This window comes from Trachurus japonicus, chromosome 24, assembly GCF_045865225.1.
Source record: "Trachurus japonicus isolate A0001 chromosome 24, Traja_1.0".
Lineage (NCBI taxonomy): Eukaryota > Metazoa > Chordata > Actinopteri > Carangiformes > Carangidae > Trachurus > Trachurus japonicus.
In genome coordinates this window covers 19,623,277-19,638,581 of record NC_140930.1, presented here as the reverse complement: position 1 = coordinate 19,638,581, position 15,305 = coordinate 19,623,277, and the positions used below count along the sequence as shown (strand labels likewise).

Genomic DNA, 15,305 nt, shown 5'->3' with positions numbered 1-15,305 from the left:
ACTTTACAACCACAGACAAACAAGATCCAAAAACACATCTGTCCAATTGACCATTGAAATGCCTAAAACAATTTTTCCTTGAGATTTAACTGTAAACCCACAATGTCAAGTTTCACATAAACACAACATTCAACAGCTCCTGCATCAGATAATGTAAATGTCATAATGTCCCTTTGATAGAAGTGCATGAATACAATTCATCCTGCTGAACCACAACAGTTCTATTTATTTGAATCTTTAAGTAAAAGGTAAAATCTATAATGAATGAGTGTCAATACTGTAGAGACAGTTTGACAACAATCTTGAGCAAAGCAAGAAGCAGTGGACTGCAGCTGAGGCTGAAGTCTCTGTTCACAGTCTCTAGCACAGTGTGACTTTCTCATTGTGCTTTGAGGCGATGCTGTACACATGTGAGGGGTCCGAGCCACTGATCCTCCTCTTCCTCTCCCTCATCTTGGAGACGAACAGGTGGAACATCTCCACGATGTTGAGGATCACAGAGAGGCCAGCCATTGCCATCATAAAGATAATGAAGATGTTTTTCTCTGTGGGACGACTTATGTAGCAGTACACCTCGTGTGGACAGGGATAGCGGGAATATGAAATCTTAGTGGGCATTAATATGAAGCCGTAGATGTAGTACTGGCCTACGATGAAGCCCACCTCAAACAGGATCTTGAACACCAGCTGTATCAGGTAGCTGGCCAGCAGGACGCCCTTCAGCTGCACTCTGCCGTCTGTGTTTGAGTACTTTGGAGCTATAACCATCCCGTTCTTACCAATCTTCTGCTCAACGCGTCTCCTCAGTTTGTTCTCCCTGCGAATCACCAGCAGGACGTGGCCCAGATAGATCAGAGTGGGTGTGGACACGATGAGGATCTGGAGGACCCAGAAGCGCGTGTGAGACATCGGGAAAGATTTATCGTAGCACATGTTCCTGCATCCAGGGCTTTTGGTGTTGCAGTCCATGTTTGCCTGTTCATCACCCCATATTGTGTCAACGCCGGCAGCCAGGATAAAGATCCTAAAGAGAAACAGGACGCTCATCCAGACCTTCCCCACAACTGTGGAGTGAGACTGCACCTTGTCCAACAGATCAGACAGGAAGGACCACTCCCCCATGATGAAAGTCTGAGAGAGAGAGAAAACAAAGACATGATAAACACACAGGTAATCAGTGAGAGGAATACAAACAGAAACATTAACCATAAAATACAGTGCTTTTGTCTATTTCATCTCAAATTCTCACAAGCTGTAAAGGTTCATGTGTTGTTATAGAAAATCCATGATTTTTAAAGGCAGGCTTCGGGAATATTCTGCTCCATCCTCACAACCTATCTTCTGAGATCCCCGGTAGAGGCGATAGAGATTTGCTTGAGGTGTACGGAGCAGGGCCAACTAATTAACTGATTAAACAACTTCCAGAGCCTCGATCTGAACCAAATAAGACTTTACAGATTACACCAAAATAGACAAGGCCTTTAAATCATCCCACTGGTTTTAAGCTGCACCACAGAGCTGACAGGTCACGAGACTGGAAACAGCTGCGTGACATGCTTGCAACACTGTGACCGATGACCTGTTTTACTGTTACTATATGTCCAAAGTCAGCTCCATTACTTGTGGTCATATGGTCAAATATGTCTCAGATAGAAATGAAACCTGTTCAGTCAGACTTTTACTTTAGTTGCGCAATTACTTAAGTATGTACAGGAGTAAGTATTCCACTGAGTATTTTTGTTGATGTGAACACGCTGTAGTAGCTGTGGAATAAAGACACTGTACAATATGATAAACAGACACAGCTGAGGAACTATATTATATTACTTATTTAATGAAGTTTAGTTGTTGTAAACTCAAGAAACATTTCAAACTAAATGAATATTATATAATATTATATTGCTAAGATCTCTAAATGTCTTCATTTTCTGTATTCAACACCAAATGCTGTTACTACTATTACTGTAATACAATTGGATGACATACAAAGGCACATTTAGATAAAATGCTCTAGTAAAACCTAATTTCTCAGGCGATATTATCATTTATCAATAACAGACAATATCAGGCTGTTAAGTTTCTTAAGGCTATGAAATAAAGTCAGATACTTTTGTATAACGGTATCGCTTCACACAATAATAGTTGGTCCTACCTCAGTGATGAACACAGCCTCGATCGGTCAATCCTGTTCTTTGACTGAGCTTTCACTTCCTTCTTATAAATCATGTGCATGACAGCAGAGCCATCAGAGTCCTCCCTGGTGTTCTGGACCTGCCCACACTCCCTAACCACAGAGAGTGACAGATGTTGAGAAATGACAGCTGATAACTGACTCTACAGCATCTATTCCAACATGGGACACGCCCTTCACTCCTCTGAAGACGTCTACCTGTGTACTCTTGAGCAATGAGCTGATGTTCACATTACGGCCAAGAGGAAAACAAGCCAAAAGGTCAACTAGCCAAAGGGCCTAAAGCACCTGTCTTGAAGAGGGGAGTGTAGACAACTGGTTATTCTAAATCAACCTGCCCAGCCCCCAGTGCCCCGGCAGGTTGACGTGGCTGATGACTGTAGACTATATACTGTATGTATACCTAAAAGGGAATAGACATTATCACACCACATGTGAAGATATAGATGGTAAATGCACTCGCACCTTTCTAGTCTCTGGGATTGCTCGTCACATTCACCCATTCACACACATTCAAACAGCACTTTGTTGCTGTATCAATATCAATCTATATGAATATATCTGCATTGCACTTGATATCTACTGTATGCATTCACAGAGTGATGATACATCGGGGGCAGTATCTTGCCCAAGGGTACTTCAACATGTGGCTCGGAGAAGCCGGGGATCAAACTACCGTCTGGTCGACCCACTCCACCAGCTGAACCACAGCCACCCACAGGTTAGACATGTTCAATATCAGCTTTTATATACTGTATATGTGTGTGTGCATATGATACTTTTTTAGATGTTCAACACAACATATGTTATATATATATATATGGGAAACAAACTGCCTAACCAGCTGATAATATCAGCCACACGCTGTTACGCATTGGACTGCTGCAGCTCACAGTGGCTTTTGCACTAATCAAATGGTCAGTGGTTCATGTGCTGAGGCTGAAGTCCTCACTGCAAGCAGCCCCAGTCCGAATCCTGCTTTGGGCGGCCCTTTCCTGCATGTCATTCCTCCTCTCTCTGCCTCCCCATTTCCTGTCTCTCTCAACTGTACTATCGAATGAAGGTGTGAAAAAGCCAAAAAAATATACTTAAAAAAAAAGGTCAGTGGTTCGATTTTCCAGCTCCACAATGCAAGAATACACTGAACCATAGTTTACCTTGATAAACCATTAATGTGGCTGTCTTACAGTAGAATAGAGCAGTATGTGTAGACACACACAGAGAAATGTAATACGTAGGCCCATATGACATTGTCCATATGACCACCGTTATCAGTTGATTCTACGGGCCAATGTAGAATCAACTGGAAATGAGTCATTCATTTTACTGGATTAATCCTGTTGTTTGAGTAGAGATGCCTGCCACTCTGCAGTGTGTCTTCAGGAGGCTGAGCATCATTTACATCATTTAAACTCCAGGCAATGACTGGTTGAAGCCTACCTCCCTCCAATTGCTCACAAACGTGAATCACTTAGAATGAACTCTCCTCCACACCAAGAAAGTCCATCAAAACAAAATCCCTCAGAGTTCACAGAGTCAGAGTGACATCTGCCAAGTTTTAACAAGAAACACCTAGTGCCATGCAGTCCAACCCCAACCCTCAAAATTCTATATAAGACTGTCAATATATTATAATTGTCTTTTCTTGACACTCAATATCTACTTCCTGTCTACTTCCATCCTCTGTTGCTCTTCTTCGTGTCTCTTGCCTTTTTCCTGAGAGTTTTTCTTTGTCTGATTGAAGAGTCTACGTACAGACAGGGTTGTGACGCTGTTTAGACAAAAAAGCCATCTAGGACATATTTGTGATGTTGGACTATGTACAAAAAAAACAAAACAGGTACCACTATGCAGCCGTGCATCAAATAATGAGCCTCCATTACTGTAATGCAGAGGTCTTCAACAGGGGGTCTGTGACCCATAGGAGGTCCCAGAAAGTACTGCAGTAGGGTCGCTAAACTTTTTTATAGATTTTTTTTTTTTCTACATTCATGCTTACAGTAGAAACATTCAAAGTAAAAGGCGTCTTTGCACATCTGTTATAGGTGCGTCAGACTAGGATCAGCTGATCCAGGCTTATTTGTGAAGAGAGGAATCCAGCCTTGACAATGACTTGCACAAATATTTTTAATTATAGCAACGAAACCTTCAACAATAGTTCCCTTCCCTTCCTTTTTTTCCCCTCTCCCTTTCTTTGTAATATGGTTGTTAATCATTTTTACGATTTTTACTCTGTCTATTCACATTTTTTGTCTTTATTTCTATTTATTTTATTTTTTATTTATTTTATTTTTTATTTTAAGGGGTTATGTTGTGTTGTGGGTGGATGTTGGACAAAAAATCAAAAATGATCTTCCTGTGCAGTGATTGTTTTATACATGCTTTGTCAATAGTAAAAAGACCATTGAAAGAATTATAGCAACGTTTCGGTCATACATACTAAAATAAAAACCTGTCTACTATTTGAATGGCTTAGTATTGAATGCACAATAACAAGACACGTCTATACATTGCACTATAGGCCCAGTTTAATATAAAACACAATTTTATACAATATATTTTATATAGTAAGGGGTCTCTTCTCCATCCCTCCATCAGTTTGGGGGTCCTTGGCCTGAAAAACATTGAAGACCCCTGTAGTAGTGTGTTCACAGTTGTATATGTCATAACATTTGAATTCATGAACTAATTAGAGACATTTTTAAACATATAGTTCCTGAGGTAGTCTTATTGTGAAGCTGTACCGCACGTATGGTCTTTGATGACCCTCCTCTAATAACTAACATCACTTAAGACACGCGTTCACATTTCACGTAAACAGGGTGTGCCTTTGAAATAACTGGACACACAGTCTGGGTGTAGGATCTGTGACTCCCACAGTGGGAGGTAAGGCACACAACATGATTTGTTAAGTGCTAAGGTTCATCATGGTTTCCTGTACTGGAACTGAAAGTGACGAAATTTTTCTCTAGACTCATCAAAATCATCACGAGTTGACTGAGTGAAATGAGAAGCTGAAGTTTTGAAGCGCTCTGCGTCATCCAGACCAAGCCCACCGGCTTCGGCTCCTATTTAACGCTCCTTCTGGTCGGAGTGTCACGTCTTTCGCTGGCCACCCTGTGGTTCCTCTGTGATGGGCTCGTGGCAAAGAGATTCTGATAACTAAAGCCGAACAGGCAAGTACTTTTTTATATATATATATTTCTGCAATCTTGAAAGAAAACACTTGACACATATAGTTTCAGTGGTTTCTTGACGTTCTTCTTTACGTTAGTCAAGGCAGATCTTGAGTAACTTGTGTGTTCTGAATCTGTATTTCTCTTATCATACTCTTGGTTCATTTAGCTATTCATCCGATCACAGCTGATTCATCAGGGCTTAACGTAAATTGATTTTTACTCTTGTATCTAAGTGAACCTCTGGTGAGCTGCTTTCTTGTGTCACCACTTCACTTTTTGCAGTGTTTGGCTTGAATCAACAGAATATGTTGTGACTGACATTCATTGTCAGTCACAACTGCTCACAGATTTATATCACTTTTTTATTTATATCACAGAATAACTTCTCCCCCTACTCCTATACCATATTATTCTTGTCGGTGTTACTAGATCTTCTTCTGGTTACTTCTCATTTTACTTGAGGAAAATCTTTTTTACATACAATTTCAGTCACCAATGTGGCTATATACACCTCATTGACTATAAAAAGGTCTATATTTTCCTCTTCTCCTTTGTTTTATCAAGAAGAGGAAGATATAGTTGTTGTTTTAAGAACCAAAAAAAGAAGGAAAAAGCTTCTGATGTATTGTATTTTAAGCCCATGTGTTGTGAAGATGTTTTCTGAAGGTGTTTTGCTCTAAGAACCTCTGTAGGTCTACTTTATTGAAATCTAACCTTCTTTATTGTATTCATCTACTAGATCTCCTAAACTTAAATGATGCTCTAGATTCTAAATGATTTATTATCTTTTTTTTCACCATAGGTGTGACGTCTGTGTGTTTCTCCTTCACTTTGGACAGACATTAGTTTCCAGCCATGGGTGACTGGTCTTACCTGTCCGTTTTACTAGAGAAGGTCCAGTCTCACTCCACTGTGGTGGGGAAGATCTGGATGAGCGTCCTCTTCCTGTTCAGGATCTTCATCTTGGGCGCTGCTGTAGACAAAGTCTGGGAGGATGAAGTAAAGGAGTTCAGGTGTGACAGCCAGGAACCAGGATGCGCACACGCCTGCTACAACTGGATGTTCCCAATATCATACATGCATTACTGGGTCCTGCAGATCACCTTTGTGTCGACGCCCACTCTGGTCTACCTGGGCCACGCTGTCCACATTATCCACAAAGAGAGGAAGCTGATAGAGCAGCAGAAAAAAAGCCCCAATGAAAATGGGTTGAAGAAACGCAAGTACACAGACGATAGAGGGAAGGTGAAGATAAAAGGCATCCTCTTCTGCACTTACATGACCCAGCTGGTGGTCAAGATCCTCTTGGAGGTGGCCTTCAGCGTGGGCCAGTTCTACATCTTTGGCTCTGTGTTCTACGAACCATACTTCCACTGCAAACAGAGCCCACCTTGTGCCGTTTCCACTGGAGCCCAGTGTTACATGTCCCGTCCCACAGAGAAGACCATCTTCATCATCTTCATGCTTGTGGTGTCGGGTATCTCAGTGCTACTCAACATCATCGAGATCATCTACCTGCTCTGCAGCAAGAGTAGAGAGGACAGGAGGCGGCTTCAAGTTGCGAAGCACATATCCAGTTTACAGCCACAGCCGTACCCGTCCAACCCCGGCTGGGTGGGCATGAGCAGCCAGTATGGAGACTTCCCACTGTTGCCGCCTCCGCCATCTCAGGGCCTGACAGAGCTCTGCATTGACGACAAGAAAGAAAAAGACTCTTGATTCATCACTTCTAATAATTAATGCTGAAGGTGTTTGCTCTTTTTGCTCTTTTTCTTCATTCAGTCTCCTTTGAATTTTTTTTTTTTTTTTTTATCAGTGAGTAACCGACATTTGTGGTTCAATTGAATGACTGAATTGAAAAAACAAAAACAATACTGTGTCACAAATGTTAAATCAGGTTTTAAAATCATCATTATTATCATTATTATGTTTACTATATTGTAATAGTTCGTATTTGTTTCTGTAATGACAATATGAGTCAAATGTGCTGTAATAAATGTGTAACTATACATTTTATACATTATACTTGTTACAAAGGAATAAAACGAGAAACAATATGTGAAATCAGGACTTTTCATTCAAAATGAAGAGATAACAAAACACACAGTGCATCTGCAGCTGTTCAGACTACACTGAAGCCAAACAGCAGGATACCCATAGAAGAACATCTACAATATAAACAGTGGTTTGGACTGGAGGGTGGGTTTTGCAAACAGAGGGGTGGAGTAATAAACTTCATGAATGATGTGCAGGAGGGTTTTAGACTTGTGATGTAACATTTCGACAAATATGAACAAATATAAATGACACTGACCTGCCATCAGTCTGCTGTAACTCCAAACAAGGAGCTGTCCCAATTTGCTGCCACCTCAAGAAACAACTAGGCCACTCATTGGCTCCAACCTCCTGGCAGCGTGTTCATGGGGACTACAAGGTAAAGTGGTCAGGGTTAGATCAGCACGAGGATCAGTGTTTGTGTTTTCTCATCCCATTAGATAAGACTGTGTGACCTGTCTGTATCAAACCCCTGTAATAACCCACCTACACCGCATCAAGTCCACCACTAGGTGGTGCTCTGGACTAGTGATGTGAAGTTATGGAAACCAAGTGGTTCAACGGAAAGTTACAAAACTCACTGGAGTGTTTTAGTTTGACTGCAGGAATGAGTGTTACAGTGGATGTATTTATATTTATGGGTGATAATGATCATTCTTTCCAAAAATAATGAGATGTTATAATTCATCTGGAGAGAAACACTGCTGTATATTGAAGATACATAAAATAAATACCACAGCTCAAAGGCTGCAGGTATGATCAGTGTAGTCAGTGTGTTGTAGGCTACATACAGTTCTTCAATGCTAGAGATAAATGTGCTTTTTGGGTTCAGGTGAGTCCAGTCTGCTCTAACATCATACTGATTCATTGGCTGTGAGGTCAGGATGAGAAAGGATCCAGATCTTCTTATGTAAAAGTATCAGGACCAAAGATACAATAGATGAAGCTCAGCTGATTTGGCAGTACTGTTAGGCTACTCTTAGATCTTCTATGTGGACTAAATAATGATCTTGTTTGAACTGACCACATGCTGTAGTAGCCTATGGATGGTGCACAGTGAGAGCAGCTGCAGGTATCGCCTGGTGGTTTAACGCTGAGACCAGAAGATCTGCAGTAACAGAAGTGTGAGATCCACTTTAAACATGGCCGGTGTTTCAGAAAAAAAGAAAGAAAAAAAAAAGCTCCGTTTCATCCGCTCCGATGTTCTGTCAGCACATCTGGAGCTGGTTGCTCAACGCACACATGAAACAATACAGTCCTGCGTGCGTCCACACCTTGGCGTATTTACCCATGCAGCGAGTCTCTCCTTGTGTCCTCCCCGCAGACCGGGGTCGGTCCTGACGTAGGGATCAGGTGACTGTGAACTTCGCTGAGGAGACTCTTAAAAGGGATTTCACCATCGTCAGGGGGAGAGACTGGTACAAGTGGCGGACAGAGTCCCAGTGGGCCCCTCTTCTCTCTCTCTCAAACTTCCCAGGTAAGTTAGAGCCGCTTTCTGATGGATCTGTGCGCGGCAGAGACGCGGACGCTTCTCCTTCTTCTTCCTCCTCTTCCTCTCCTCCGTCTCTGCTGCTGCTGCTGCTGCTGTCTCACTAACTCTGAAAAGTTTCCCTCTGCTTCTCCTACTCCGTGGTTCACTATTCACTCCTCACTCCAGACTCACATCTACAGGGTGAAAACTAGAGAAAAGCGTTTCTTCATTCACTTGTTTAGCCTATAACTATTATTATTTTTTATTTATTTCATAGAGTAGACTAGAAACTGAAGTGTGAAGTTTTCTTTTCTCCCCTTCTTCTTTCCTGCTGTTGTGACTTAGTAAGCTGTAACCGGGGCAACTCTGTCCTCTGGACTTTTTAAAGTGAGGAAACGTGTGTTTTACTCCTCAAGGACTTAGAGCCCGGTTACTAACAGATGAGTTGAGTTGAGATGAACAGGGAACAACTGGAGCGCTCCATCATGTAGCTATGAGAGGCAGAGAGTTCAGAGAGGCTCTTTGTGCTGGACTCTATTGTTCTGCTCTGTCCTCTTCACTTCCATCAAACAAACTCAATCAAGTAGAAAGTGGCGGGATGTTCTCTGTCTGATAACATAACACTGACAGTGTTCATCCCCTCATTGTTCGGTCCTCATCAGAGAACATCCACAGTGGGAGTGAGCCAGAGAACAGATCCTCTGCTCCATAAGTTCAGTTAAGTTTTCACTTGAGTTAAAGTACAGGAGAAGTTGATTTCAGACATACCTCAAGTAAGTTTAACGTTTTTATTCTCTTAATGCCAATATGTAGTGTTGTTTCACATTTACAAAGCCTGGTGATTCTGGAAAGAAGCCTACTTTTGAACCTGGAGAATAAAACTACTGCAGAATACAAAAAAAGCTTATAGATATGTCAATTAAATCGATAATTGAATCAACAACAGCAAACAAGCAGTTTATCTGGAAATAAGCAAACATTAAATACCTCAACATTCCCTCCAATGTTGGACAGCAAGTGTCCGTAGGAGGGATGAAGTTTGTTCGTGTTAAACACAGCAAACGTTTAAGGGATCTTTACTTAACTGAAGAATTTTAAACATGGACTTGAAGCTTATTCTGCTTTATCTTTACCTGATAGAAGGAACTGGTTGTGATTTACTCTCCTGTGTTTAAACCAATTTGTGGCCTCTCACATTTACACAAATTAAAAGAAAAAAAGTTTTAAGGAAGAGTGCGTCACAGAACTGTCGTAGAATCAAAAGTACCATGTTTGGATTTTAAGTGTAATGGGGTTTACAGAAGTTTAATAAAAAGAAAAAACTTGAGTAAAGTACAGACTGTGGAGAAATATAATGAAAGTCCCATGGTAAATGTACTTGCTGCAGGTGATTCCTTCACAGGTCACAGGACAGACTGGACCTAGTTTATCATGAGATGACTGAGAGCACATGCAATTAGTCCGGCACCATGTGGCTCTGACTTGAGGTTCCTACTAATCCGCATTCAGATCCTCATGAAGGAGGAAAACATCTGTGAATGTGGATCTGTTTTTACATCCTATAGGATCTGATCGAACCGTGCAACAGCTCTGCTTATTTATTTTCATATCACACTCACAGAGAGACAGTCAAATATCTCCTGACAAGTGTTGAGAGACTGGATTACCTCTGTGGTACATCACTTCGGTCCAGTGGAAATCACTGTGGACGGACCACTTCTCCTGTATTTGTTCTGGATGTAACAGTTTGTTTAATTTGAAGCAGTTAGTTTAAATATCAGTGGTGTCTGCCTGTCAGAGGAGATCAGCAAGACTTTCTGTGTCTCTTCACTGCTTATGCAGCACAGCGGTCAGTTTGACCAGGGGGGGCACTAGTTGTCAGGAGACGGGGGCCCGGATGATTTCAGTGCCGTAGAGAGTGCGCCCCCATCTGATTTAGCGGCGTTTAAATAAAACAGACTTGACTTCAACTAGTCTCTGGTCAGTGTTTGTGAGTGTATTGTACTGGCCCGTGTCCTCCTGCTTCACAGGAACTCTTTGAGGGCTGTATTTTTGTCTGTGTACTGATTTTCCCACAGGAAGTGTTGTGTGTGTGTGTGTGTGTGGATCAGAGGAAAAGACTCACCACAGGCCTTCCTGACCAGATTCAGCTGCAGCATCTGCTCTGCCACACACACACTTATCAGATTGGGTACACACACTGGCTTTTCTCCAGAAACCTCATTCTGAGCAGCCCTCAGTAGGTTTCTTGCTCTGTGGATGACCCAGCTCCATGTCTGTCTGAACCCGAAGTAGATCCTGTTGTTCCTGCGCAGCAACAGCAGGAATAAATATGAATAGAACATTCTTCACTTGTGCAAAGTCCGACACAAATGTTTGGGAAGAGGCCTGAAGCCGTAGGAGCAGGTGTGCTCTGACGTTCTCATGTTAATCTATAGCGTGTTGAGTGGAGTGTTTAAATCGCCACATCTGATCGGTCATTTTCCCTCCACGGCCACAGGGGTCAACAGACTCTGTGGGTCCATGATCCTGGGATTTAAGTTTTCTTAAACCCGTTCAGTTCACTTTTACTTTCTTTCTTTCTCTCTCGTTTTTTTGACGACTACTCACAATGTCATGTCACACTGTGTTGATTTAAAGGCAGTGGTGCATACACGCTGCTGCTATCTAATTGGATTAGTTTGCAATGACTCATTTTTCTCTCCACCAGTAATGTTGCTTTATAATCACAGACTTGTTGGTCAGAGTAAAACATGTCTCAATGCTGATGACGTTAATCTCCCCCAAAGGCCTTGTGTCCTGTTTGTTTATACTGTGTCTATTTGAACCCACCCACATGCATATATTATATATATTATTGCCTTTCCATATGTAAAATGTATGTATATAAAAAACTTTGTGTCTATATATATAAGTACTGTATATGTGCACACTACATATTGTTAACATTTACGGTCGTAACATGTCATAAAATGTGCAAAAAATCATCATCATTCATCATTAATATTTTAAATATACATATAAAAATGTCTTTCATTTAATCTTAAAGGTGACATATGCAACAACATTACACATGTAATGCATTACATTTCTGTTTGGGTGAAGATAAGTAACAACTTTTTCTTTCTTTCTTTCTTTCTTTCTTTCTTTCTTTCTTTCTTTCTTTCTTTCTTTCTTTCTTTCTTTCTTTCTTTCTTTCTTTCTTTCTTTCTCCAGCTAACACTCCCTGAGAATGGGTGACTGGAGTGCTCTGGGTCGTCTGCTGGACAAGGTCCAGGCCTACTCTACTGCTGGGGGCAAGGTCTGGCTGTCGGTCCTCTTCATCTTCAGGATCCTGGTCCTGGGCACCGCGGTGGAGTCGGCATGGGGGGACGAGCAGTCGGCCTTCAAATGCAACACCCTGCAGCCTGGTTGTGACAATGTGTGCTACGACAAATCTTTCCCTATCTCCCACGTTCGCCTCTGGGTCCTCCAGATTATATTTGTGTCGACACCCACGCTCCTCTACCTGGCTCACGTCTTCTATCTGAACAGGAAGGAGCAGAAACTCAACAGGAAAGAGGAGACGCTTAAAGCTGTGCAAAACGATGGAGGTGATGTCGACATCCCGCTGAAGAAAATTGAGATGAAAAAGCTAAAGTATGGCATTGAGGAGCATGGCAAAGTGAAGATGAAGGGGGCTCTGCTCAGAACCTACATTGTCAGTATTTTCTTCAAGTCAACGTTTGAGGTGGGCTTCCTGCTCATCCAGTGGTACATGTACGGTTTCACCCTCGCTGCAGTATACACCTGCGAGAGGTCCCCATGTCCACAGAAGGTGGAGTGTTTTCTGTCCCGACCCACAGAGAAGACGGTCTTCATCATCTTCATGCTGGTGGTGTCGCTGGTGTCCCTGCTCCTCAACATCATCGAGCTCTTCTATGTGTTTTTTAAGAGGATCAAAGACCGCGTGAAGGGGAAACAGCAGACCACGCTCTTCCCTGGCGCAGGAAACACCACGACCAACACCGCCAAGTTCGCCTACTACAACGGCTGCTCCTCCCCGACCGCTCCGCTCACGCCCATGTCTCCCCCGGGCTACAAGATGGCGACAGGGGAGCGGGGAACCGGCTCGTGCCGCAATTACAATAAGCAGGCCAACGAACAGAACTGGGCCAACTACTCCACGGAGCAGAACCGGCTTGGCCACAATGGTGGTGGAGGAAGCACTATTTCAAACTCCCACGCGCAAGCCTTTGACTTCCCCGACGACACCCACGAGACCAAGAAACTGTCCTCATCGGCGGGACACGAGATGCAGCCGCTGGCGCTGATGGATGCTCGGCCCTGCAGCCGGGCCAGCAGCCGCATGAGCAGCAGAGCCAGGCCGGACGACCTGGACGTGTGAGACCGGGTTCCTCCTCCTCCTGGCTGCAGGATGTGCGGCTGCAGCCAGAGAATCAGGAAACACTCCATCACAAAGGTTGATATATAAGAGGGACTAACCTCGATCACTGTCTTCAGCATAGAGACTCTTAGTCAATCAAAGAGACGTTTTAAACTAATTATGTAACACTGTCAAAGGTACAAATTACAAATATTTTTTCAATGACATTTACCGTTAACCTTTTTTTTTTTTTAGTGGAGCTAACCCAGCTGCGAGAGAATTTAACAGGCACAGGGACGGGGGGGAGTGACCGAGGTGCTCCTTAGAACCAGTCACTGATCGGCTCCGCAACCGAGGACCATGCTCTGACAAAGTGACTCGTTTGGTTTTCCATAGTTCCTCTCGTTTCCATAGTTTCTTGCTTCTCTTCCATACTGGCCGCTGCCTCAGCTGAGTTACAACAGTGTGCCTTCTCAGCAGGGTCTGTTTAATGGCAGACACTCATTAACACCTCAGGCCTTAGTTCATCCCATTGATCAGCAAGTACTGTCCTCATCAAGTAAACTCATCCAATATGGCAAAAAAAAAAAAAAAAAAAAAAGCCCCACACCCACATGATGTTAATCTCCAATTCAGCCAACTGATCTAAAGCAGCAAAGTTCATTCTCATTAGAGCTGCAGCCGTGACGAACCCTTTCACTGCGTTCAGCTCAGATTCTCAGAGAGGACTTGGGTCAGGTACTTTGAACAAACAAGGACCTCATCACTGCTGTTTGACGGACAGTCAGCTGCTCTTACATTTTGCTTGTGTAATAAAGCTGAATATATCTGCAAGCCAACATTATTAATACATCTTAACTCACATCCTAGCTATCTTAACCAAGTCCCCGCTGTAGACAGAGGTTAGTGACTTATACAGGAAGGTGTGGAGGAGAAGCTCAGTGTCACTTGTAGTGAATATTTATTGCTTGGCCTTTGTAGGACACCTACCACTAAGAGGAAGAATTGACTACTATCCAACATCTCTCACTCATAGATAACATTATTCCATTAACTCCCAAACCAACTGTATATTTATTGACAGTAAAAAAAAAAAACAATTTGTATTTTTTTTTCTTTGGTAACTTCGTCAGTCAGAGAGGACTGTTTCCTGATAAACTTTGAATTTATGAGATCTGATGTTTTCATTTTGTGGTTTGATTTGTCTGTTGCGGTGTGTGTGTGTATGGGCGCGGCACTACGTGGGGTCCATGGAGAAAGGCTTTATCACTGTCATCCACTCTCTCTTTTTTATCATCCTCTATGGGCGTTACAGTAGAATGATTATCTGTGTTTTACATAGTGGAGTGAATGATTTCCTGGTTCTGTAGGTACTGTTTTGTTTCAGACTCAGATGTAATCTTTGCTGCTTGAGAAATAGATATTTAGTACTGTAAATCAAGCTAACTGTGTCACAATAAAAATGTGAGTTTTTAGAAGACTGCTTATAGATCTGGACTAATATTTAGTCATTTATATTAAAAATGGATGCCAATGTAGCTCCCCAACTCCCCAACAGTAGGATGAATCTCAATCTGGGCTTCTTTTCTTTCTTTCTTTTTTTTTTTTTTTTGCTTTTTCCTGTTTTCATTCATCATACATCATTTCGTTGGTACTTACATGTGTCATGGATCTATGGACTACAGCGGTGTTTTGCACTGAGATCTTGGTGATAGAGTTGTAATGTGGTGCATACAGTTATGATAAATGCTTTTTCTAATACACACTACTAATTTATTTTATAACCAAAATCATTGCAGTGCATCCCATCAGACATCTGAACACTGGTTTCATTGACTGGTTCTGTGAGAGATGTCAACTGACAGAACAGGAGCAACAGTCGCGCATTGTGGTTATTCAGACAATGCTAATCCATGGGGATCCACTGTTGTACAGTGTAAGTGCATGATAGCAAAACACAAACCCATTCATTGTATCTGTGAATAGCTATTTTAACCAATAAATATTTTCTCTTTCTTAATAACTGATTGGTTGGATTTATTG

At 42.2% G+C, this 15,305-nt stretch overlaps 2 protein-coding genes and 1 pseudogene across 3 annotated transcripts; 2 read left to right on the top strand and 1 right to left on the bottom strand.

Moving 5' to 3' along the window:
• Positions 1-229: 229 nt before the first annotated feature.
• On the bottom strand, positions 230-2,261 carry LOC146961894 (gap junction Cx32.2 protein pseudogene; annotated as a pseudogene). The gene is made up of 2 exons (XR_015035158.1): positions 2,153-2,261; positions 230-1,131 (listed from the first exon to the last, which is right to left on the bottom strand). The product of XR_015035158.1 is annotated as a gap junction Cx32.2 protein pseudogene (transcript).
• Positions 2,262-6,153: 3,892 nt separating this feature from the next.
• Positions 6,154-7,436, top strand: LOC146961893 (gap junction Cx32.2 protein-like). Its single transcript, XM_085771022.1, has 2 exons — positions 6,154-7,151; positions 7,187-7,436. The coding sequence occupies exon 1, from the start codon at positions 6,226-6,228 to the stop codon at positions 7,087-7,089; it is 864 nt and encodes a 287-aa protein (XP_085627148.1). The 5' UTR covers positions 6,154-6,225; the 3' UTR covers positions 7,090-7,151; positions 7,187-7,436.
• A 1,400-nt stretch (positions 7,437-8,836) lies between these two features.
• Positions 8,837-13,821, top strand: gja1b (gap junction protein alpha 1b). The gene is made up of 2 exons (XM_085770269.1): positions 8,837-8,902; positions 12,113-13,821. Exon 2 carries the CDS (start codon positions 12,129-12,131, stop codon positions 13,281-13,283), a length of 1,155 nt encoding a protein of 384 aa, XP_085626395.1. The 5' UTR covers positions 8,837-8,902; positions 12,113-12,128; the 3' UTR covers positions 13,284-13,821.
• Positions 13,822-15,305: the final 1,484 nt, after the last annotated feature.

Coding starts and splice junctions, on each gene's coding strand:
- LOC146961893 (XM_085771022.1), top strand. CDS start 6,226: ATGGGTGACTGGTCTTACCTGTCCGTTTTACTAGAGAAGGTCCAGTCT.
- gja1b (XM_085770269.1), top strand. CDS start 12,129: ATGGGTGACTGGAGTGCTCTGGGTCGTCTGCTGGACAAGGTCCAGGCC.